At 42.7% G+C, this 24,598-nt stretch overlaps 1 protein-coding gene across 11 annotated transcripts in view; it reads right to left on the bottom strand.

Moving 5' to 3' along the window:
• The window catches only part of setd5 (SET domain containing 5), a 200,808-nt gene that overhangs the window by 8,928 nt on the left and 167,282 nt on the right, over positions 1-24,598 (bottom strand). For 7 of the 11 annotated variants that reach the window (XM_063067667.1, XM_063067671.1, XM_063067672.1 and 4 more), the window contains 4 exons: positions 19,786-20,129; positions 15,440-15,615; positions 9,666-9,775; positions 1,217-3,807 (listed from right to left, as the gene is read on the bottom strand). In XM_063067667.1, the coding sequence (XP_062923737.1) occupies positions 3,169-3,807; positions 9,666-9,775; positions 15,440-15,615; positions 19,786-20,129 (1,269 nt within the window). In that variant the 3' untranslated portion in view covers positions 1,217-3,168. Of the gene's footprint in view, positions 1-1,212; positions 3,808-9,665; positions 9,776-15,439; positions 15,616-19,785; positions 20,130-24,598 lie in introns of those variants that run through there. The other 4 variants (XM_063067674.1, XM_063067676.1, XM_063067675.1 and 1 more) reach the window with 4 other exon arrangements.

The following is a 24,598-nucleotide window of genomic DNA, read 5'->3' as shown; positions in this document are numbered from 1 at the left end:
AATAAATGCAATACAAAATGGGATTGCTAAAAGCCATTGCAAATCCAATGCAGGGACACTGCACATTTTTTTTTAAAGTTAGGAATCAGTTTATGGAATTTGTCATGGATACTAGTCTCTGATTTTAAACTGACTCAGAGCTGGATGCCTACTCTTCTTTTTCTTTTTTTCTCTTTTCTTTTTTCTTCTTTCCTTTCTTTCCTCTGTTTTTTCTCTCCCTCCTTTTTTCTAAATGCAGGGAGATGGTGTTGGGATAGTTGTTTTTTTTCTCTCGGACTTAATGTATTTGAAGTAATTTTTTTTCAATATGTATTAATTATCGTATTGAATCCTTATATTTCTTCTTTAAAAAATTAAAAATATATAAAAATAAAAAAAACTAGTCTCTGCAAAACGTATAGAAGATTTCCTCAAATTTAACACTTGAGAGCTGCAATAATTGGAGTTGGACAATTGAACGCCAACTAAAACTGAATCAAGTGAGACTACAGTGAGCCAATGCTGAGATACAGAAAATATCATTGAAGTATTTCAACAGCGAGTATTACAGGTTGGCATGTGTGTACTAATATTTAAAATGGGTATTACAATGGTGGAACTGATCGTAACTCACAAAGCATGGCTTGATAAGCAATTTCTCACTTCTAAAAGCAAATACCAATTAAGGAAATTTTTACCATCTGACATTTTAACAAATTCATATGAAACGTTCTTTAGTCACAATTATTCCACATTTACAATATACAAAACATTTTTTTCTTGCCTTGTTCATGGAATTTCACTATTACATGTAATAAAGTTTCAGATTTCCCTTCAATTGCATACCCCCAACATTTCAAAGTCTAATCTTTGCCTCAAGTAATGAACTTACAACATATGGGCAGTTTAGAAGCGATCATATGATTATTATTAATTATTATTATATATCAGTTTCATACACAAATGTGACAAAGACAAACACATTAATTTCAGTTTAGGTGTTAACAATCAAGCCCACAAGCAAGCTTGCAATATAAAAGGCAACTAAAATACTGCTGGAAAACACTGATCCTAAGATTAAAGAGCTTTTTGGTTTTAAATTTATTACAGGTATTAGACTGTAGACTTTATTAGTAAGGTCTATTTTCTGTGTAGTAGGTGATGGTATATCAATGCAGGATGAAGGAAGGTAGTGACTTTCACCACGACTTGACAAACTCGTTCCAGGATTTTGGCATAGGATAAAACGCAATCTACAGGGGGACTGGCAATTGAAGAGGTCACCATGTCACAGTAGAGCAAAATCTCAGGTTTGGCAGTTGTTGTTAAAGAAGCATATTTTCATTCAATCTAAGGAACGCAGAGTACCCCTGAAATTAATAGCTACAAAATTAAGAATTTATCTGATCAATGGATATATATGTCTCATTTATTAAAATAAGAGCTCACCATCTTAAGTTAACTACAGAGAGAAAAAAAATCACTCCATCTGTAGGAGCAGCTGTGTTACAAATTGTATCCTAGAATGTGGTACAAGTATAAAGAATGTTTAAGATTTATTAGCAAGAAGCCGAGGGAGAAAACAGTCACTGTAGTACACACAAAAAAATGCAGAGCATGAGGAATACTGTTCTTATCAATATTGTTTTTTGTTTCTAATCTCAACTGAGCTCCCATAGAAGATAATTGCATAGGGGGAAAATTTCAGAGAAAATCATTACGTAGCAGGTTATTTTTCCTTCTTCCTGAGCCAGTGTATTTGACACAGGAAACAAAACTGAAGGCAGGTCCTGATGGAGGGTCTTGGCCCAAAATGTCAACTGTTCAGTCATTCTCATAAATGCTGCCTGACCCGAACTCCTCCAGCATTGTGTGCGTTTTGCTCCGGATTTCCAGTTCTGCAGAATCTTGTGTTTAAGAGAACAAGTAGGATGAGTTTGCAGCGAAAGATAAAAAAACCACTGATCAAGCAGACGTTAAATTGTAATTTTAAAATGTAAAAGTGAAAATATGGAGAAAGAACTGCAGAAATGAACTGTTTTATTTTTGTACACTCCACAGGAGGGGTTGACTGTACATGTTTAGAAAGCAAGGCTACTGTTTCATTTTTTATTTTTTTAAAATCTCGATTGTAAATGATGTGCAACTCAGTCAACAGCTACATTCAGGAACAAACTCGCCTCATGCACATCGCACATCGAAAATTAAAAGACTGCACATGGAAATGCCCAATGGGAGATCGAAAGCTGTTGTCAAAAAAGAAAATACAAGAAAAAAAGGTGCACAAGAGAAATTATACACAAAAAATTACCAATGTACATAATGCAAAGTCAGGCAACTAAATCCTCTGAGGATAACAAGTAGCTGTGGTATATACAGAGTGTTCTGAATAAAAGAACAGTATTAAACTCCCATTATACAATATGCAGCAAGACTGCATCACTTTTTTTTAAAACATGTATTTGTCACGTTACATCTTCAAAATGGAGATTACTTTCTCCCTTCAGTTGAACACAGACCTGAATTTAAGATTCAAATTAAAAAAAAATTGAGATTGTAACAGTCACTGAAATACACTTCTTCCATTCTTGCCTCAACATCAGGGAACTCACAGCATCAGGTGTAAAATAAAAACTCTTTGCAGCACCGTGGATTAAACTCCGCTGTGTGGGTAAGATAATAGCTAGCCTAGAATGGTTATATATAAAATTAGATAAATAAAATTTTCTACTCCAGGATATTACAGTATACATGTGAGAAGCTGGCACGTGGAATGTGTGCCTAGACAAACTCTCCCCACCCTATCAACACCCTTTCCTCCATGCCTTTATTTTGACGCTACAAACGCTTTCATTTTGAATTTTAAAAAAGTCTTACTGCACATGACTAGTTTATTTAAAATAAACTGGAGGAAAAAAGCCTAAACAATATTTATCTGAATTATAAGCTTAAAACGTACCTTACCAATAGGTACACAATTCTTAACTCTTACTTTGTTTTTGTACAGGATTTTGTACAGTATGAAGTTCTAGTAAATGATAGCATAGGCCCAATAATCCACAGAACTCAAGGTCCATAATTTAAAGATGCTTACAACTCACTTGCTCCATATGCTGGTGGCATATATGGAGGCACAAGCTATGGACCAGAGCAAACATCTCCCAGATGATCAAAGTTTATGTCCATCGTCTAATATGTGCTTGATTGCGTTCTTACATTTCCACTTTGGACCTGTGGAGGTTGGTACTGGCCTATCCCAGTATTTCGGTAGTGCTGAGAACTTGATGCCGTGGGAATCTTAGCTGCAGAGTAAAGCGGTTGCCCTGACCCTGTTGGGCTTAAGGTCCATGATCCTGATTGTGATGGCCTTGCAGTCTGTGAAACAGTACAGTTTATGGTGCTTGGAGCTGGGGTAAACGTTGAGTCAGTTATGTTTTTTGTGGTGCTTTGTAGTGGGCTAGCAGCAATAGGAGTACACCCAGAATTAGTCTTTTGTTGAGTGTTACTCATTGTGTGTAAGACACTCCCAGAATGCTGCTGACCACTGTAGTATCCAGAATTCCCAATGTACTGGACCACAGAGGTATCAACGGATGTTGAATGAACTGGGCTTGAGTAGAGAGTGGAGAGAGGAGCTGTTGTTAGGCTGGAATCTATCTGATGTTGGGATCCACTCTGCCCCACTGCATGGGATGGAGAGCGATAGATATGTCCTTGTGTGAGAGTCGCGGAAACACTCGAGGAGCTGTGCGTTCTGTAGGGAGACAAGCTTTGCTGTGGAAGTACGTGAGATTCAGGGACAACTCCATCGGACTGTGCCTGTAGAAGCTGATTAAAGTTAATTAATGTAACAAAAACATATTATGCACTATTATAAATACATATAAAATAAACACTCCTTGTATAATTCAAAAAAACAATTAAAAGAAAGCATATTCATTTGAATATCCAAATTATCCAACTTTGTCCTTTATTAACACTTTCAGTGTTAAAACAGAAAACACAGACAAAGCTTTTTTCAAGTATCACATCATCTTCCCAAGGATGAAAAAGCAAAGCTTGAATCTTGTAATAGTTTGGAGTGAATGAGAGATTAAGACGTGATGTGTACAAATGCATAATGTGGCCAATCATTCACCAAATCCGAGGGCATTCTGTCATTTGTGCAAGGAAGTTGAGTCAACAGAAAAGAAAATAAGGTTGAAAGCAACCCATCATACTCTCACAGTACAAAACAAAGTACAGTGATTTCGGTTCATTTGGTCATCGCTTAATTCAGTGGTCCCCAACCACCGGGCTGCAAAGCATGTGCTACCGGGCCACGAGGAAACGATATGAGTCAGCTGCACCTTTCCTCATTCCCTGTCACGCACTGTTGAACTTGAACATAGGGTTGCCAACTGTCTCGTATTTGCAGGGACATCCCGTATATTGGGCTAAATTGGTTTGTCCCATACGGGACCGCCCTTGTCCTGTATTTCCCCCGCTAAGGCAGAGCGTTCCTATGAAACCATTTGTGCTGAAATGGTGTAAAGCGAAGAAGCAATTACCGTTAACTTATATGGAAAAATTTTTCAGCACTCCCAGACCCAAAAAATAACCTAACAAATCATACCAAATAACACATAAAACCGAAAATAACACTAAAAAAAAGCAGGAATGATATGATAAATGCACAGCCTATATAAAGTAGAAATAATGTATGTACAGTGTAGTCGGGAAGATTAAGGCAAAACCAATTTGTGGAGAAGAAAAAAAATCGGCACGTACGGTAATGCGCACATCACGCATGCGCACTCAGGTGCCCACGCAAGGCTTCATGGCCATGGTAGTCTTTCTCCGGGTAAACACTGTCCCGTACTTGACCAACATACATAAAAGTTGCTGGTGAACACAGGAGGCCAAGCAGCATCTATAGGAAGAGGCGCAGTCGACGTTTCAGGCCGAGACCCCTCGTCAGGACTACTCGTACTTGACTGCTACTTTTGTCCCTTACTTGGGAACTTGGGAGTGAGAAAGTTAGCAACTCTAACTGTAAAAGACACGTTGAGGTGAGTTTAACCCTACTTGAACACCACTCCCCCCCCCCCCCCCCCCCCCCCCCGGGTCGGCCAGTCTGCAAGAATATTGTCAATATTAAACCACTCTGCGGTGCAAAACCGATTGGGAACCCCTGGCTTAATTGGTGCAGCCACTTATTTGGGACAACCTTTAAACAACAAAAACTAATTGAGAAAATACCCGGGATTCCTTTGTTTATTTGGAACACAATGCCACTTAATCGGGGAGGGGACAGCTGCCGAACGGTTTCTAACTAGCATCAGATAACTGTACTTGTGTGGCTGTTAAACAACAGTGTTTGGAGTGAACAGTTTTTCTAAAAGCATCAGTTGCGTGTGTTTGTGTGGGAAAAAAAGCAGTGATTTTTGTCACTGATAGTTGGCAAGAAATAAACGGCAAGACAATTCAGAACTATTTTGCTTACTTCGGTTTCAAGCATTCAGGCTCGGAGATACCAGCAACGGCTGACAGTGAAAATGAAATTATTTCACTGCTATGGAGAATTTTGAAGCTATCAATAATCATCTTGAATGTGACAATTAAGATTGAGGATGCAATTGCCGATAGCATTATATGAAGGCAGTCCATTATCTACAATAAGTGTGTGTGTTCATTTATAGTCAATCCCACCGTACACTGGATGAATTTGTTCATCAATAACAATTACAAACAAAAAGTTTTATAGTACTGTAGTAGTATTGACAGCATTCTAATTTGTTCTGTATTTCATTTAAATACATAATTTGTTATTCAGTTTAAAGAGTAGTAGTTTGTCTTTTGATACCTTAACTATTTCCATGAAACTCTGGCTAACTGGCCCAAGATGTATTGGTCCCAATGTGTCCAAATTAACTGGAATCCACTGTACTTGGATACTCTTGTGAAAATGATCATCCAAGAATACTGTTGAGGAAGTGTGAAGTAGGTACTAAGGTAAGATCACTAAGTGCTGGTTATAAGTGTAGCAAGTGCCCAATTACTGTAATTTCACGGTAACAAGGGCTCTCTGCAACTGTATACGATGGACAACAGCAAACCAGACTTCGTTGAAAGTGACCAGAATATGAGGCAAGGAACTACCCAAGTTCAAAAGAGAGGAGGACTTCACACAGAATCAGATATAATGGGTATTTCAATGTGGTCAACAAATGCGTTATTGCTAAACTTTACCTATATGGGTTTCAGAGGGATCAGGGTTTCAGTGCCAGGGGGATCAGCCCCTCCCTCAGTTGTTCAGCTGATCAGAGGAGGGTCGGGAAACTTAGTGGAGGCCCAGTGGGGGAATGGCTTGGGGTCTCTGGAGGAGCACATTCCCAGCAATGTACCAAGCAACTTCCGAAAGAAAAAAACCCTATTCCTGAAGGCTTCGAGGGATCACACCCCAGGGTGTCGTTACGGATAGAGGGAAGCGATGCTAAAGCCATCCTCGACCCCGAGGCGCAGGTCAAGTTGTTGTACAGTTCGTTTTACAACCGGTGTCTGAAGCAGTTGCCCTTGGCAACCGCAAGGGCACCGGAGATTTGGGGTACCAGTGCCAGTAATTATCCAGAAGACGATGACTGGTTAGTGACCCTGGAGTTCACGGGGGCATTGTCTGGGCACCCAGCGTGTCGAGTTGCTTCTGAGGACGTGCGTAGCAGCCTTGAACCGGTACCGAAGTTAAACGAGACTCAACTGTGGTACGGCCTGGGGGAAGTAGCTGAGGGTGAGACCCTCTTAGTAGACGCTCCAAACTACCTCGAAGGAGGGGAGTTGACCGCTGAAGACACCTCAGTGAGAGAGAGGTCGTGATGACTGGACCCTGGTGCTGTGGAAGATGTAGGCAGCCTGTGTGTGAATTATGCGACGTGGTTTAATGTGCTGGATCTGAGGAGTAGATGTTGCCAGATCCCGAGGAGTGTGGCTGATGAGGAGAAGACAGCCGTTATTAGTTCCCTAGGATTCTTCCAATCCGAAAAGATGTCGAAGGGCATATCCAGAGCCCCTGCATCCTTCCCGCGGGGCATGAGGAAGACCATGGGGGAAGTGAAGGTGTGTGGAGGTTTGGCGTATGTGGATGACCGCCTAGAGCTTGGATTCGCCTGGGGGGCTATGAGGCGAGGCGAGTGGTTGAGCCCGGGCGACAGAAGCAAAGTGTCAAATGTGGAGGAGTTCTTGGCCAGCGGAGTTTGGTGCAATGTGAGAAAAATGACCCGACATACCGGTTGAACTTCCTGGTGTTGGAACAGATGGTGATGGATCTGGGGATGGAAACCCAGGTCATCAATCGGAATGAGACACAGCGAAGAGGGGGGATTTGCACTGCTGAACTGAGCGCTCAGAAATGCAGGCCAGAGACCGAGTGCGGCTCTTGCAGGACAACCATTGCAGACTTGGAATTCACACTCGTGAAAGTGGAGAAGGAGAAACGGAATTCCGAGTCGACACTCCGGTCATGTACTGATGAACCAATCCAGCGAGACAAAACAATGACCCACCTTCGAAGGGATCAGCAGAAACTCAAGACATCGATCCAGAAAAGATTGGAAGACTTAGAGGTTGGGGAAGATCAAGGAAGTGGTCTGACTAAGGCCAGCAGAAAACCGAGAGCCCAGAGAGGGGAGTTTAACTACACTTCCGAGGAGGTGAAGCAATGGAGGACAGATCTCGGAAAAGGGAGGGGGACACTTGAAAGGAACTTCAAGGTGACTATCGACAGTTTAAATGAAGTGGAAAAACTGAAAGTTGACCTGGAAGAAGTCACCAGGAAAAAAAAACTGGAGGCTGAATATCTTCTAACTGCTGCTTTTCAGGTCAGGGTGGAAGAAGCTGGTGGGGTAACTGCGTCCCAGATTGAGATGGCCAAGAACCCTGAGTCAGAACTGCTGAGGCTGTGGCGAGAGTTGAAGGAGTCCCAGAAGAAGCTGAGGTCTCGACTGCAAGAGGCTGAAGGGGTAGCCCCGGCTAAATACTTCAGTTTGGAGAAACTCAAACAGCAGCTACTGATCGAGGGAATGAGGAAGAATGCGGATTCGAAGGATGATGCGCTGGACATGTGGTACATGCTGTCTTTCGCTAATTTCCCCGTGATTGAGGAAGAGACCCTTGGCCTTTCTCCCACTGAGTCGGGTGTAGTGGGGAGTGTAGCTGTGGGCAGTCTGAGTTACAGCAGGACCAGGAAGGAAAAGAAGTGGGGCCCCGGACATGAGACAGGGGGCTCTGAGTTGTAGTGGAGGCATGAGTGAGAGAGGAGTTGGCAAACAGACCTGAGGTATTTCCCGTAGGGTCCGAGCCTTAAGGGTTTGGGTGAGGGGGTACGGAGGTCTCGGAGGATTAGGAAACTCCCAGATAGGTTGGCCTATGTAGCGCCCGTGCGTAAGGTCCACTGGGGAGCAATGTCACTGTGTGTACCTGGATTGGGTTTTTGTGTCTGCAGGACTGGTTGGTGAGTTACTTAGAAGTCATGAGGACATGACTTTATTTGGTGGGGGGGGGGAGTGTAAGGGGTTTCTTCTTTTATGTTACTGCGTAGGTTAATTAAAATGGCTTCCTTGTTATGTTAACTGCTGAGAAAGTCCTCCCGCTAGTAGTTTGTTTGGATTATGTTATTGATAAGAGGGTGAACGAACCAATTGGGATAGATGTTATTCTTTCTGTGTGTCTGTAAGTTATTGTGATGTGCGGGTTTTTGGGCAGAAGGCGAGAGGGAGGGAGAGAGAGAGAGGGAGAGAGGGAGAGAGGGAGAGAGGGAGAGAGGGAGAGAGGGAGAGAGGGAGAGAGGGAGAGAGGGAGAGAGGGAGAGAGGGAGAGAGGGAGAGAGGGAGAGAGGGAGAGAGGGAGAGAGGGGGAGAGGGGGAGAGGGAGAGAGGGGGAGAGGGGGAGAGGGGGAGAGGGGGAGAGGGGGAGAGGGGGAGAGGGGGAGAGGGGGAGAGGGGGAGAGAGAGAGGGGGGGGAGAGAGAGAGAGGGGGAGAGAGAGAGAGAGAGGGAGAGAGAGAGAGAGAGAGGGAGAGAGAGAGAGAGAGGGAGAGAGAGAGAGAGAGAGGGAGAGAGAGAGAGAGAGAGGGAGAGAGAGAGAGAGAGAGGGAGAGAGAGAGAGAGAGGGAGAGAGAGAGAGAGAGAGAGAATGAGAATGAGAATGAATGGACAAGGTGCTGTGAGTCCGCTAACAGGGTCGGACCCTGAGCAGGAGTCCGAGGTCCAGGGTGTTCGGCGAGGAGAGGAGATGGGGACGGACTCATGTGGACATCTGGTCGACCACCATCAATGGTCCCAGGCGGCAGGTCGAGGTGGTCCGAGGGGATCACAGGGCGAAGAAGGAGGGTCCCGAGCTCCAAGTGTTTGCGCACGAAGAGATTGAACTTTGATAAGTCTGGCGCCTTTTATCTTCCTTTTATATTTTATCTCTGTTAATTATATAGTTCCAGTAATATCTATAAACTGTAATTCATTTAATCATATCTGGTGTATTGTCTGTTATTTGGGCAGGGTCGGGTACATCACACAGCATCCACACAAACTAATTACCCAGTTTGGCAGGGGCCAAGGGCTGTTTCCCTAGACGACAGCGAGCTGACTGACCCTGAGGCTTGCCAGGGGGGCTACAATAATCTGACAGAATTAGCTTTGTGAAGGAAGACTTCCTTACCTGATGATTATATCTGGAAGGACTGTGACTATATCTCTGTGGACTGTGAATTGGGGAATTTTTGATGCGTACAAGGCCATGCGTCTCTGATCCTTCACCATCTGTGGAATCTGAAAATGCAGCATTAAAAGAGATGTCACTGATAGCAAAAGGAAATTACCACCTGCCCCAATATTATATGAATTAAGCATGAACTGCAACCAAAGCTTTTCTACCCAAACATCATTACGATCATCACTTTCTTTTCTAGTGCTTTGGATGCTATGCTAAAATGATCCCTATTGAAGTGATGGCTGGTTGGTGAGGTGGTGGTGCATGCATTATCTTCAGAGTGCCACATGTAGCTTATGCCTTTTGAATGTGCTGTGATGCCAGATGCTAAGCCTTTAAAGAAACTATAAGTTCTATCGCTGACATTATTGAAACGGTATTTAACATTAATCTTTACTTTGCATCACCTCTCTACCACAGTCGCTGTTAATCTTTTATGGAAAAGTGAGCTGATTAATGCTGTGCAGTGCATTTTCTGATCTGCAGTTAAGACCTTAAAGATGGTGCACAAAAACACCAGGTTTGATACATTGCCCCTTTCACTTAGCATGACCTACTGGGGTTGTTATCTAGAATTCAAATAAATTAGCAATATGTTAAGTATACATGGATTTTAAAGGCAACAATGCTAATTGCCCTATAAATAGTGGATACAGCCCAGTCCATCCTGGGTAAAGCCCTTCCCACTATAGAGCACATCAACATGGAATATGCCCTTCCAGCTGTGCCACACAGCAAACCCTGATTTAGCCCTAGCCTAATATATATATATACTTAATTTAATATTCAGGATGCATTCCTGGAACATGGTACAAAAGGAATCAGCGCTAAAAGGGATGAGTATAGCATCACAATTATTGAAAAGTGTGTTACTTACAGCGCTACGGTGTTATGAGTCGAGCATTGAATTGCTCCATGACACAGTAGAGACTACCTTTGACAGCTGGTGCTGGTTGATCTGGGTGTGCAGAGCTATGGAATCCAAAGCTGTATCATAACTGACCAGAGAACATGTCTATTGCTGGGACTGGCAGTAAAACTGCCCCGTGTGCACTGTTCTGATCCTAAAATCTCTCACATTACCTTCTACAGGATGTGATACAAGCTGTTCCCTTTCTCTTCAGTTCTCCAAAGTTTGGAGATTTCTTTATGCTAACGAGTTCAACTGAGTTGTTGGACTGGAAGATCAAGAGCATTACACCCAATTTGTATTCCACAGATTAGTGCTAATTGGGGGACCAGCACATGCAATATCCCATCTATGTCAACAATCTGACAATGACATTAGGAGCCAAAGGTATTTTAATCAGTATCACCTTGATATATTGCAGATATCAAGGGAGACTTTTAACAGTCACATCATAAAAGTGGAAAGCGGCCAGTGAGTGAGTGGGCCAGTGAAGGAGTGGAGCTTTGAGGCTTTGACTCAAGAGATTCTGGCACATTTGGCAGTTGGACTGTGCAATCAAGTCAATCAAGATTTCAATAGCTCAGACTCAGCAGAAAGCAGCTGATTGGGCAATCGAGGTAAGGTGAACAAGCAGTTTGAAAAGCTCAAACAAATAAATAGAGGAGTAGCTCGAGCGGAGCGGCCAACGAGTGAGTGGGCCAGTGAAGGAGTGGAGCTTTGAAGCTTTGACTCGAGAGGCTTCAACGAGAAGAGGCGGAGGACGAGCTTGCTCCCAGTTAGGCTTTACAATGCCTCCTGAGACGGTGATGTGCCTCTCATGTGAGATGTGGCAGTCTCGGGGGAACTCCCCTCTCCCACAGAGTCACGTCTGCCAGAAGTGCATGCGGCTGGACGACATGGAAGACCGTGCAAGGAATCTGGAGCTGCAGCTGGATGACCTTCGACTCATAAGGGAGAATGAGGCAGTCATAGATGAGAGCTACAAGGAGGTAGTCACACCTAGGCTGCCGGAAGCAGGTCGTTGGGTGACAGTCAGAGGGGGAAAGCGAAGGTGAGCAGACAGGTAGTGCAGAGCACCCCTGTAGCCATTACTCTGAATAATAAGTATACCGTCCTGGATACTGTTGGTGGGGACGACAGACCAGGTGTGAGCCACGGTGGCAGGGCCCCTGGCACTGAGACTGACCCAGTGGTGCAGAAGGGTGGGACGGAGAAGAGGAGAGCTGTTGTCATTGGAGACTCTACAGTCAGGGGAGCAGACAGGAGATTTTGTGGATGTGAGAAGGACACCCGCATGGTTTATTGCTTCCCGGGTGCCAGGGTCCGGGATGTCTCTGACCGGGTGCACGACATCCTGGTACGAGAGGGAAAGCAACTAGAAGTCGTGATACATGTTGGTACCAACGACGTAGGCAGGAAGAGGGATGAGGTCCTGAAGTTTGAGTTTCGGGAATTAGGCAGAAGGCTGAAAAACAGGACCTCAAGGGTGGCGTTCTCAGGACTGCTGCCAGTGCTACGTGATAGTGATACTAGGAATTGGAGGGGATGGCGGTTGAATGCGTGGCTGAGGGGTTGGTGCAGGGGGCAGGGTTTTAGATTTTTGGATCATTGGGATCTCTTCCGGGGAAGGTGGGACCAGCACAGATTGGATGGGTTGCACCTGAACTCGGGGGAGATCAATATCCTTGCAGGTAGGTTTGCTAGCATGGTTCGGGAGGGTTTAAACTAATTTGCAAAGGGGTTGGGGCCCAGAGTGATAGAGCAATGGAAGAAGTGCATGGAGTAAAGCCAGATCTGACATATAAAGAGGTCTTGAAGAAAGAGAAGCAGAATAAAGGGTGTAAAGGTAGTAAGGTAGAAGAGCTAAAGTGTGTGTACTGCAATGCAAGAAGCATCAGGAACAAAGGTGATGAACTGAGAGCTTGGATATCATACATGAAACTATGATGTAGTGGCCATTACAGAGAGTTGGCTGGCACCAGAGCAGGAATGGATTCTCAATATTCCTGGATTTCAGTGCTTTAAAAGGGATAGATGGGGGTATGGGTGGAAGGGTGGAAGACAGGAACAGGAGGGGAGCAGTTACTCTACTGGGGGTATTCTATAGGCCCCCTGGTAGCAGCAGAGATACAGAGGAGCAGATTGGGAGGCAGATTTTGGAAAGGTGCAAAAATAACAGGGTTATTATCATGGATGACTTTAACTTCCCTAATATTGATTGGCACCTGATTAGTTCCAATGATTTAGACGGGGCAGAGTTTAAGTGGGTCCAGGACAGATTCCTGTCACAGTATGTTGACAGGCCGACTAGGGGGAATGCCATACTAGATCTAGTATCAGGAAACGAACCGGGTCAGGTTGCAGATCTCTCAGTGGGCGAGCATCTGGGGGACAGTGACCACCGCACCCTGGCCTTTAGCATTATCATGGAAAAGGACAGAATCAGAGAGGACAGGAAAATTTTTAATTGGGAAGGGCAAATTATGAGGCCATAAGGCTAGAACTTGTGGGTGTGAATTGGAATGATGTTTTTGCAGGGAAATGTACTATGCACATGTGGTTGATGTTTAGGGATCTCTTGCAGGATGTTAGGGATAAATTTGTCCTGGTGAGGAAGATAAAGAATGGCAGGGTGAAGGAACCATGGGTGATAAGTGAGGTGGAAAATCTAGTCAGGTGGAAGAAGGCAGCATACATGCAGTTTAGGAAACAAGGAACAGATGGGTCTATTGAGGAATATAGGATAGCAAGGAGCTTAAGAAGGGGCTGAGAAGAACAAGAAGGGGGCATGAGAAGGCCTTGGCAAGTAGGGTAAAGGAAAACCCCAAGGCATTCTTCAATTATGTGAAGAAAAAAAGGATAACAGGAGTGAAGGTAGGACCGATTAGAGATAAAGGTGGGAAGATGTGCCTGGAGGCTGTGGAAGTGAGCGAGGTCCTCAATGAATACTTCCCTTCGGTAATCACCAATGAGAGGAAACTTTATGACGGTGAGGACAATGTGAATTAGGTTGATGTTCCGGAGCATGTTGATATTATGGGAGAGGTGGTGTTGGAGTTGTTAAAATACATTAGGACGGATAAGTCCCCGGGGCCTGACGGAATATTCCCCAAGCTGCGCCACGAGGCAAGGGAAGAGACTGCTGCGCTTTTGGCTAGGATCTTTATGTCCTCGTTGTCCACGGGAATGGTACCAGAGGATTGGAGGGAGGCGAATGTTGTCACCTTATTCAAAAAAGGTAGTAGGGATAGTCCGGGTAATTATAGACCACTGAGCCTTATATCTGTGGTAGGAAAGCCGTTGGAAGAGATTCTTAGAGATAGGATCTATGGGCATTTAGAGAATCATGGTCTGATCAGGGGCAGTCAGAATGGCTTTGTGAAGGGCAGATCGTGTCTAACAAGCCTGATAGAGTTCTTTGAGGTGGTGACCAGGCATATAGATGAGGGTAGTGCAGTGGAGGTGATCTACATGGATTTTAGAAAAGCATTTGACAAGGTTCCACATGGTAGGCATATTCAGAAAGTCAGAAGGCATGGGGTTCAGGGAAGACTGGCCAGGTGGATTCAGAAAGCAGAGGGTCGTGGTGGAAGGAGTACATTCGGATTGGAGGGTTGTGACTAGTGGTGTCCCACAAGGATCTGTTCTGGGATCTCTACTTTTTGCGAATTTTATTAACAACCTGGATGTGGGGGTAGAAGGGTGGGTTGGCAAGTTTGCAGACGACATAAAGGTTGGTGGTGTTGTGGATAGCGCAGGGGATTGTTGAAGATTGCAGAGACATTGATAGTATGCAGAAGTGGGCTGAGAAGTGACAGATGGAGTTCAACCCGGAGAAGTGTGAGGTGGTACACTTTGGAAGGACAAACTCCAAGGCAGAGTACAAAGTAAATGGTAGGATACTTGGTAGTGTGGAGGAGCAGAGGGATCTGGGGGTACATGTCCACAGATCCCTGAAAGTTGCCTCACAGGTAGATAGGGTAGTTAAGAAAGCTTATGGGGTGTTAGCTTTCATAAGTCGAGGGATAGAGTTTAAATATCGCGAGGTAATGATGCAGCTCTATAAAACTTTGGTTAGGCCACACTTGGAGTACTGTGTCCAGTTCTGGTCGCCTCACTATAGGAAGGATGTAGAAGCATTGGAAAAGGTACAGAGGAAATTTACCAGGATGCTGCCTGGTTTAGAGTATGGATTATGATCAGAGATTAAGGGAGCTAGGGCTTTACTCTTTGGAGAGAAGGAGGATAAGAGGAGACATGATAGAGGTGTACAAGATACTAAGAGGAATAGATGGAGTGGATAGCCAGCGCCTCTTCCCCAGGGCACCACTGCTCAATACAGGAAGACATGGCTTTAAGGTAAGGGGTGGGAAGTTCAGGGGGGATATTAGAGGAAAGTTTTTTTACTCTGAGAGTGATTGGTGCATGGAATGCACTGCCTGAGTCAGTGGTGGAGGCAGGTGCACTAGTGAAATTTGAGAGACTACTAGACAGGTATATGGAGGAATTTAAGGTGAGGGGTTATATGAGAGGCTGGGTTTAAGGGTCGGCACAACATTGTGGGCTGAAGGGCCTGTACTGTGTTGTACTATTCTATAAGTGAAACTAACATTTAGTTAAATTTTGATCTTGGACAACAATCAAAACTACAATACAAGGAGTGCATCTCCTGAAGTTGCACTGTGTATTTTTCTTAATGACTGACGATAATTTGCAGCGGAAAAATGCTCAAAAGAACATACAAGCTTCAGACAACACTAAACTACATTTTTGAACTTTAGAATCAACTCCAAATGAGTTCATATTTTCATACCTGCATCTTTGTCCCTAACTGAGTCCACCGAACTAGTTTCTATTCTCCTCAGAACACGGTCCAATGTGCTTCGCTCATCTCCTGTTCGCTTCATACTTCCAATTTCCACTCTCCGAAGAACACGTTCCAACATTCCCCGATCTTCTCGCAAACGTTCTACTGATGTAGGAACCATCCTGAAATAAATACACAATCACATTAAAAAAATGCTTCTTTCCCATGTAACTACTTTGTTTATCTGTCCCTTCTGATAAAGAAAAGCCTCATGCTTGATCCTCTGCTTGCATTTGTTTCCCGTGTTGTTACTCATGTGGAATAACTGATCTTTAGGCCTTAATAATCTAGAATTTGGTTTCAAAAAGTAGATACTGAAGAATGTAATGTTCGTCTTTTCCAAATTCACTGTAAAGAGTGCAGCTTTGTAATGTCACTGATGATTAGTGCTATATAAAATCAGTGGGGAAAAAAGTTATAAAATAATGTATTTCATAGAACATAGAGTACAGCACACTACAGAGCCTTCAGCCAATCCTTTAATCTTTTTCAAGATCAATCTCACCTTTCCCTTGCACATAGCCCTCCACTTCAGATATTCAAAGAGTAAAGGGGAGGCATGAATGGATATCGGACTGCTGGAAAATGATGTTGGAGAGGTTGTAATGGGGTTAAAGAAATGGCAGATGAACTTAAGAACTATTTTGCATCAAACTTCACTGTGGAAGACACTAGCAGAAATGAGTGAAGTTGCTATTACTAAGGAGAACGTGGTTGGGAAGCTGAAAGATCTTAAGGTAGATAAGTCACCTGGACCAGATGGACTACAGCCCAGGGTTCTGAAAGAGGTAGCTGAAGAGATTATAGAGGCTTTGTAATGATCCTTCAAGAATCAGTAGATTCTGGAATAGTTCTGGAGGACTGGAAAATGGCAAATGTCACTTCACTCTTTAAGAAGGGTGGCAGAAAAAGGATATTACAGACTGGTTAGCCCAACTTCAGTGGTTAGGAAGATGTTGGGGTTCATTATTAACTATGAGGTTGCGTAGTGCGTGGAGGCACGAGAACATAGGCCAAAGTGAGCATGGTTTCCTTTAGCGCAAATTTTGCATGACAATCTATCGGAATTTTTTGAGGAAATAACAGGCAAGATAGACAAAGGAGAGTCAGTGGGTGCTGTTTACTTGGATTTTCACAAGTCCTTTGACAAAGTGCCGCATATTTGCTTAACATAAGGCTTCATATTAAAGAAAATATACTAGCATGGACAGATGATTGGCTGACTAACAGTAGGCAGAGTGGAAATAAAGGGCCTTTTAGGGTTGGTTGCCACTGATGAATGGTCTTTCCCGGGGGTCGGTATCGAGACCATTTCTTTTCACGTTACATATTAATGATTTGGATGAGAGAACTGATGGCTTCGTGGCCAGGTTTGCGGACATCTGAGAATCAGAACTGGAGAAGGTCAGTAACTTTAAATTCCTGGGTGTCACTATTTCAGAGGACCTGTCCTGGGCCCATCACATAAACATTACTGCAAAGAAAGCACAATAGCACCTCGACTTCCTCAGGAGTTTGCAGAGATTTGGCATGTCATCGAAAACCCTGGCAAACTTCTATAGATGTGTGTGGAAAGGTTGCTGACCGGCCGCATTACGGCCTGGTATGGGAACAACAATACCTGTGAATGGAAAATGCTATAAAAGGTAGTAGGTTCCACCCAGAACATCACTAGGAAAACCCTCCAAACCATTGAGTACACCTACATGAAACGTTGCCATTGAAAAGCAACATCAATCATTAAAGATCCTCACTACCCAGGCCACTCACTCCTTTCTCGCTGTTGCCATCAGGTAGAAGATGCAAGTGTCTCAGGACTTGCACCATCAGGTTCAAGAACAGTTACTAACCCTCAACCATCAGGCTGTAGAGCAAAAGCTACACTCATTTAAGGACTCTTTATATTGTTATTTCATGCTCATTATCTATTGCTATTTATTTATATCTGCATTGACACTGTTTACAGTTAACAGTTCCTGTTTACAGTTACTGTTCTATAGATTTGCTAAGTATCCCCACAGGAAAAAGAACCTCAGGGTTGTATGTGATGACATGTATGTACTCTAATAATAAATCTTACTTTGACTTTTATCTCAGGGTTCTTTTGAAGACCCTACCTGGAGCGGCATGCGGACTTCAGTTCTTTGCAGGAATGGGACCCAGTCTCGAGGTTTCATAACTGGCTGCTGTTCGGCACGCCAAGGGTGAAGGGTGAGAGTGAACCCACAGGAACCATCTAGCCCAGACGGGGTACCTGGTTGAGAACTGAAGACCTGTGCTGATCAATTGGCTGGACTGTTCACTGAAATCTTTAATCTCTCGCTTCAGCAGTTTGTGGTACCAACCTGCTTCACACAGGTTATACCAGCGCCCAAGAATGTGGCAACTTGCCTCAACGACTATTGCCCAGTAGCACTTACATCCATGGTGATGGATTCCTTTGAGAGGTTGGTGATGAAACTTATTAACTCCTGTGTGAGAAGTGACTTGGATCTGCCCCAATTTGCCACTCATCACAAAAGATCAACAGCAGATACCATTTCATTAGCTCTTCTCTCAACTTGGAATATCTGGACAGTGAAGATGCATACATCAGGATTCTCTTCATCGACTACAGCTCTGCATTAAACAATATCATCTCAAAACTACTCAGAAGCTCCAACTAGCTCTCAATACCTCCTTTTGCAACTGGATCCTCGATTCCTTCACGTACAGGCAGTTCAGATAGGCAACAACCCTTGTTCCACAATTACCATCAGCACAGGTGCACCACAAGGCTGCATGCTTAGTCTTCTGCTCTACTTGCTTTATACCTGTGTGAGGCCAAGTACAACTCAAATGCTATATTTAGGTTTGCTGATGAAACCACTGTCGATGGCCAAACCAAAGATGGTGATGAATCAGCATTATAAGAAGGAGATTGAGGTTTGGCTGAATGGTGCTACAACACAATCCCCAAATGTCAGCAAGATCAAGGAAGTGATTATTGACTGCAGAAGGAGGAAACCAGCTGTCCATGAGTCGGGTCCTCATCAGGGTATCAGCAACTTTAAATTCCTCAGCATTATCATTTCTGAGCATCTGTCCTGGGTCAAGCATGTAACTTCTATTACAAAGAAGGCACAGCAACAACTCTACTTTCTTAGAATTTTGCGAACATTCAGCATATCATCTAAGATTCTGATAAGCTTCTACAGATACACAATGGAGTGTACACTGACTGGGTGAATCACGACCTTGTATGGATACACCAAAGCCCTTGAATGGAAATGCCTACAAAAAGTAGTGGATATAGCTCAGTCCATCATGGCTAAAGCCCTTCACAACATTGAGCACACTTACAAAGAGTGCAGACGCAGGAAAGCAGCATTCATCATCAAGGACCCCAACCTTCCAGGCTATGCTCTCTTCTCATTACTGCCATCAGGGAGATGATACAGGAATCTCAAGCTCTACAACACCAGGTTCAGGAACAGTTATTTCCCCTCAACCATCAAGCTTTTGAACCAGACAGGATAACTCAGTCACCCCAACACTGAAATGGTTCCACAACCTATGGACTCACTTTCAAGGGCAGTACAACTCATGTTCTTGGTATTTATTGCTTAATTATATTATTATTTTGTTTTTTTTTCCTGTTTTTGCATTTGAACAGTTTGTCTTTTGTACATTGGTTGCTTGTCCATTTTTGTTGTGTGTTTTTTCATCTACTGTGTTACTTTGTATTATTGTGAATGCCCACAAGGAAGTTAATCTCAGTGTAGTATGTTTCATACATGTACTTTAATAACTTAAGTATTTTCAACTTTAAACTTCAACCTAGCTGCGCTTCACCCTTTATCTCCTGCATTATAGACAAAGAACAAGTATTAGAACAGCAGCCAGATATTATATGATGTGTACTTTAGCCACAATTCAAAAGGTTCCAAGTTTGTGCCAAGCTAATTTTCTGAGGCCAAGTAGTATTAAAATTTAGGGAAATCATTATCAGGTCTCACAGTGCATGGCTAAGGAAAACTCAATGATGCTGAATTAATGCCTTCAAGAAAATATGGGAGAACAATGGAGTTACATAAGCAATTTAGGGAAATTATGAATGGAATTAGAATAGTCTTTTAATGGAAAAATAGTTTCCATCACCATGTGCTCACAATCAGAAAATGACAGAGTAAATTACTCCAACACAAGGTAAAAGCCCAGCATCACGCAGATTTCAATTCAGCTATTTAAAATGCAATTTTCATTCTTTCCCTCTGATAAAATTCTTGACTTCAATTGATTAATATACTCACCACCTCGTGCTCATGCTGTTCCTACTTTTATTGCTAGCTGCTGCAGAGAGAGTTGTATTCTTGTTGCTACCAGGATCCGTTGGACTGACCTCCTCTATCTGAGGTACTGAAGGGTGCACTGGTGACGAGAAACCGCTTGGGGGTGATGACGATCTATGGGATGACCTAGATATTGCAGTGGTATCACCATTGGTTGCTGATTGTGTACAAGTGCCGTCACTACCTCGTCTGGTTGGAGTGCCCATATTGTTGGGTGTTTTGGAAGGATCTGAGCTGAGGCTGTCTGACTTGAAGCTGCTTTCCCTTGCTTCTTGCTGACGTTTTCTATATTCCAGCAAAGATACCTTGAAGGCAAACACAACACAAGTCATAAGAATCTCCATTTTATGTTTACATTTTTAATAGTGAACGGTGGGAATATCTTCAGGGAAGTGCAAATGGCTTACTTGTACAACTAAGCAAATCTTCTCAAATACGCCAGGAAAAACTCAATTGCTAAATAATACTCCTGATACAAGCTAACATTTTAGTACCATTCAGTGCTGCATTGAACAAGAGGTTCTGTGTTAGAATTCAAAATGTATGGTGCCAACTATCTTCGCTTGTATTTTACATGGATGTGAAAGGACTCTGCTATAATCTTCCTTAAACCACCAGTATCAGTTACAAATTAATTGTCTCTTTGTTATATTTCCATTTGAACAGTGGTGGGGTAGAAAAAAAAATTAGGACACCAGCAGTTTAGAGATGAGAATGGAAAGATGGTGAGTTGGCTACAATGAGAAGTCAATATGCTTAAATAATGAAGGGATGGTGGATGGGCAATGGGTTGGGTGGAGATGAATTGTTGGCAATGGACATGGCAATTGCAAAGCTCCCTCCCTCCCTGCACTACCACAAATCTTCCTTTTCCACCCCCTCCCAACCCGCCCACACCAGGGCCTTCTGCCAAGCTCAGACTTGTCTGATGTTTCCACTTAGCAATTCCCTTTTAAGTTTGGCATGCACTTTGCTGGTTTTCTTTATGTCTTTTCCAAAGTGTCTGCATTTTTTTCCTGTTCATGCCAACTTTAGCAAGAGGTTCAGTGTATACAAGCATATCTAGACATTAAAAAAATGAAATTAGAATTCTAGCTCTTTCCAGCGGGAATTCACATTGCTATTTGGGCTGTATGAATAGGAAGGCATTTCATACATCATGCACTCTTACAATTTCCTCTCTGAGAAAGCCAAAACCAGTACAAACAACATATTCATCTCAGATGGCCAGAAAATTGTTTAGTTCCAGAGACATTCCATTTTCTTCCCTGCTAATTTACTGCATCCATTTGTTCAGTTATCTCAGCCACTGAAATGGCAAGCAGTTTGATTGATAAATGGGTAATCAACAAATTCATGTTTGTAGAGATATAACATTCACCAGCATTACCACATTCCTGTACTAAATACTCAATGTTTTTAAAATACCAAGAGTATTCCTCCTTTCTGGGAAAGGGCAGTACACTGTTACAGAATCATTACTAGTTTTTGTCTTAAAAACGCTAATCTGTGCAATTACCTTCCTCTCAGGGTGGACCATGCTGCCATTATGATTTGTGATCTTGAATCTTGAGTATGTCCTATCCTTCTCCCTCTGCTAAAACTCTGCCTTAATAATCCTGCATTGACCTTTCTTCTTCTTCTTTAACTGCAAGTAAATTGTTCCTAATATTAAAACTCAAGGCTACATTTTATGCTCCTGTGCTTGTCACCTTATGATTTTTTAAAAGAGTAGAAAGGGAGGAAAGTCATTCTTTGCAATATCTAAAGGACAAATATTGGGCTTGATCTTGTTGTAGTAAGATGTTTGCATCATATGACAACTTATTGCTTTTCATGAAACAGATCAAAAGTTTTCATAGAAATATAATTAAACAAAACTTCATAGCAAATGATGCACAGAGGAGGAAGAGAGCAGAGAGCAATCGTTCCAGCATTAGGGAAATGAAATGTAGGACTCAGAATGATAAGTTCTTCCACTCAGAGGGTCTTTGACACCGTGGAATTTTCCATTACAGAATGCTCTGGAGACAAGTCATTGAATATATTTCAGGAGATGGATAGATTTCTAGGCTCAAAAGACATCAAGGAATATGGGGAGAGACTGGAAAATGGGATATTGAGACCAAGAGTCATGATTGTATCGAATGCAGGAGCAAGCTGAAAGGAGTGAATGGACTATTTCTGCTTTATTTTCTAGCTTGTGTGATCAAAGCTTGTTTGGAGGGTTGTTTCTGAAGAGCATCTTAATGTTGGAGAAAAGTTAAAATTAGGAAGGGAATTTAAATGCTTAGAGCCTAGGTAGTAAAGCTGTAGTCATCATTGGACAAGCAACTAAAATGTTAAGGTTACAACACTGTGTTTGGTAATAATGTCACTTGCTCTAATGTACAATAAAGACTGAGAGCATTAGAATTTCCCAACAATGTTTAAATTAGCAATAAAGGACCACTTAATCTTAACATTCTTCAGGTTTTCTGCAAAATTGAGTTTTACAGCAAATTAATATGTTGTTTTGAACTTCATATTTTGTTCAAAAACTGCAATAATTTTTCAAAACATTAAAAGATTAGGCTGCATTTTCTGTTACATTGCTCATTAATGTATAATATCCTACTTAGCGTAGAAAAGTAGTGAATATCTGAGTAGCCAGGGCATCAAAGGTTATGGAGAGAAGGCGGGGGAGTGGGACTAAATAGGAGAATGGATCAGCTCATGATAAAATGGCGGAGCAGACTCAATGGGCCGAATGGCCGACTTCTGCTCATTTGTCTTATGGTCTTAATATTATGGTAGCAAGTACAAGGTGAAAAAACAATGTCCAGTGTTTCCTCCGTTAGTTTATCAGCTTTTTGATCATTACCTCAAGTGTTGGATTCCCTATCCCTATAATATTCAGACTTCCAAAAATAAATCGTATCTAATCTTAAGTTTTTATTATTTATTCTTAACATTCCAATCTTGTCTTAATAATTACTTTTCTATGTATATTGTATCCTCATTTAGCCTTTGAAAGCATTAAATAACTTAAGTTTGCTCTTGAATTATGAATAATATTTTAAACATGCCTCAAAAACATGACCCACAAATGGCTGAGACTAGTGTAGGGGGCAGGGCTTTGGGTTCCTGGATCACTGGGGCCTTTTCTGGGGGAGGTATGACTTGTACAAAAAGGACGGGTTACACCTGAACCCAAGCAGGTTTAATAGAGCTGTTAGGGAGGGTTTAAACTAATTTGGTAGGGGGATAGGAACTGGAGTGATAGGGCTGAGGAAGGGGGAAACAGAAACACATCAAAGAGATGATAGAAAGGTCAGGCAGGAGATGAGGCATAATCACAGCCAGTGGGATGAGTTACAGGGCAATAGAGGCGTGGTACAGTTAAAACAGAAAGCAACAAATACTGGGCTGAAAGTGTTGGTATTTGAATACATGCAGCATAAGAAATAAAATGGACCATCTTGAAATTCAGCTACAGATTGGCAAGTATGACATTGTGGCCATCTCTAAAACTTGGCTAAGGGATGGCTGCCATTGGGAGTTGAATGTCTAAGGATATACGGTATATCGTAAAGATAGGTTAGTAGATAGAGGGGGTGGTGTGGCCCTGTGTATAAGAAATGATACTAAATCATTAGAAAGGAATGACACAGAAAGGAAGGTGTAGAGTCTCTATGGGTTGAGTTAAGAAATGGTAAGGGTAAAAGGACCCTAATGGCAGTTGTATACAGACCTCCAAACAGCAGCTGGAATGTGGATTACAAATTACAGCAGGAGATAGAAAAGGCGAGTCAGAAGGGCAATGTCATGGTAATCGTTGGGGATTTTAATATGAAAGTGGACTGGGAAACCAGGCCAGATCTGGACCTCAAGAAAGAGAATTTGTAGAATGTCTAAGGGATGGCTTTTTAGAACAGCTTGTCGTTGAGCCCATGAGGGGATTGGCTGTGCTGGATTGAGTATTGAGCAATGATCCGGAGGTGATAACAGAGCTTAAGGTTACGGAACCCTTAGGGAACAGTGATCACAATATGATTGAGTTCACTTTGAAATTTGAGAGGGAGAAACTATATTTCAATGGAATGAGATGGGAACTGGCCAAGGTTGACTGGAAAGGGACACTAGCAGGAAGGAGAGCAGAGTAGCAATGGCTTAAGTTTCTACGAAAAATGAGGGAAATGCAAGACAAATAAATTCCAGATAAGAAGAAATTTTCGAATGGAAGGACACTACCACAGCTGACAATTGAAGTCAGAGCCAAAGTAAAAGGAAAAGAGAGGGCATACAAGGTAGTCAAAGCTAGTGGGAAGATAGAGGATTGGGAAGCTTTTAAGGACCAATAGAAAATGACGCAGGAGATATCGTAATGAGAGACACAGAGATGGTAGAGGAACTGAATGCATATTTTGCATTAGTCTTCATGGTGGAAGACATCTGCAGTATACTGGACATTCAGGAGTGTCAGGGAAGTGAAGTATGTGCAGTGAAAATTACGACTGAGAAGGTGCTCAGAAAGTTTAATGGTCTGACGGTGGATAAATCTCCTGGACCTGATGGAATGCACCCTTGAGTCTGAAAGAAGTTTCTGGAGAGATTACAGAGGCAGTAACAATGATCTTTCAAGAATCGATAGATTCTGGCACTGGAAAATTGCAAATGTTACTCTGCTATTGAAGAAGGGCGAAAGGCAGCAGAAAGGAAAATATTGACCTGTTAGCCTGACAGCAGTGGTTGGAAAGTTGTTGGAATTGATAGTTAGAGATGGGATTACAGA

The sequence above is a fragment of the Mobula hypostoma genome, chromosome 15 (genome assembly GCF_963921235.1).
Source record: "Mobula hypostoma chromosome 15, sMobHyp1.1, whole genome shotgun sequence".
NCBI classification, from domain to species: domain Eukaryota; kingdom Metazoa; phylum Chordata; class Chondrichthyes; order Myliobatiformes; family Myliobatidae; genus Mobula; species Mobula hypostoma.
This window is presented reverse-complemented; position numbering and strand designations above follow the sequence as displayed.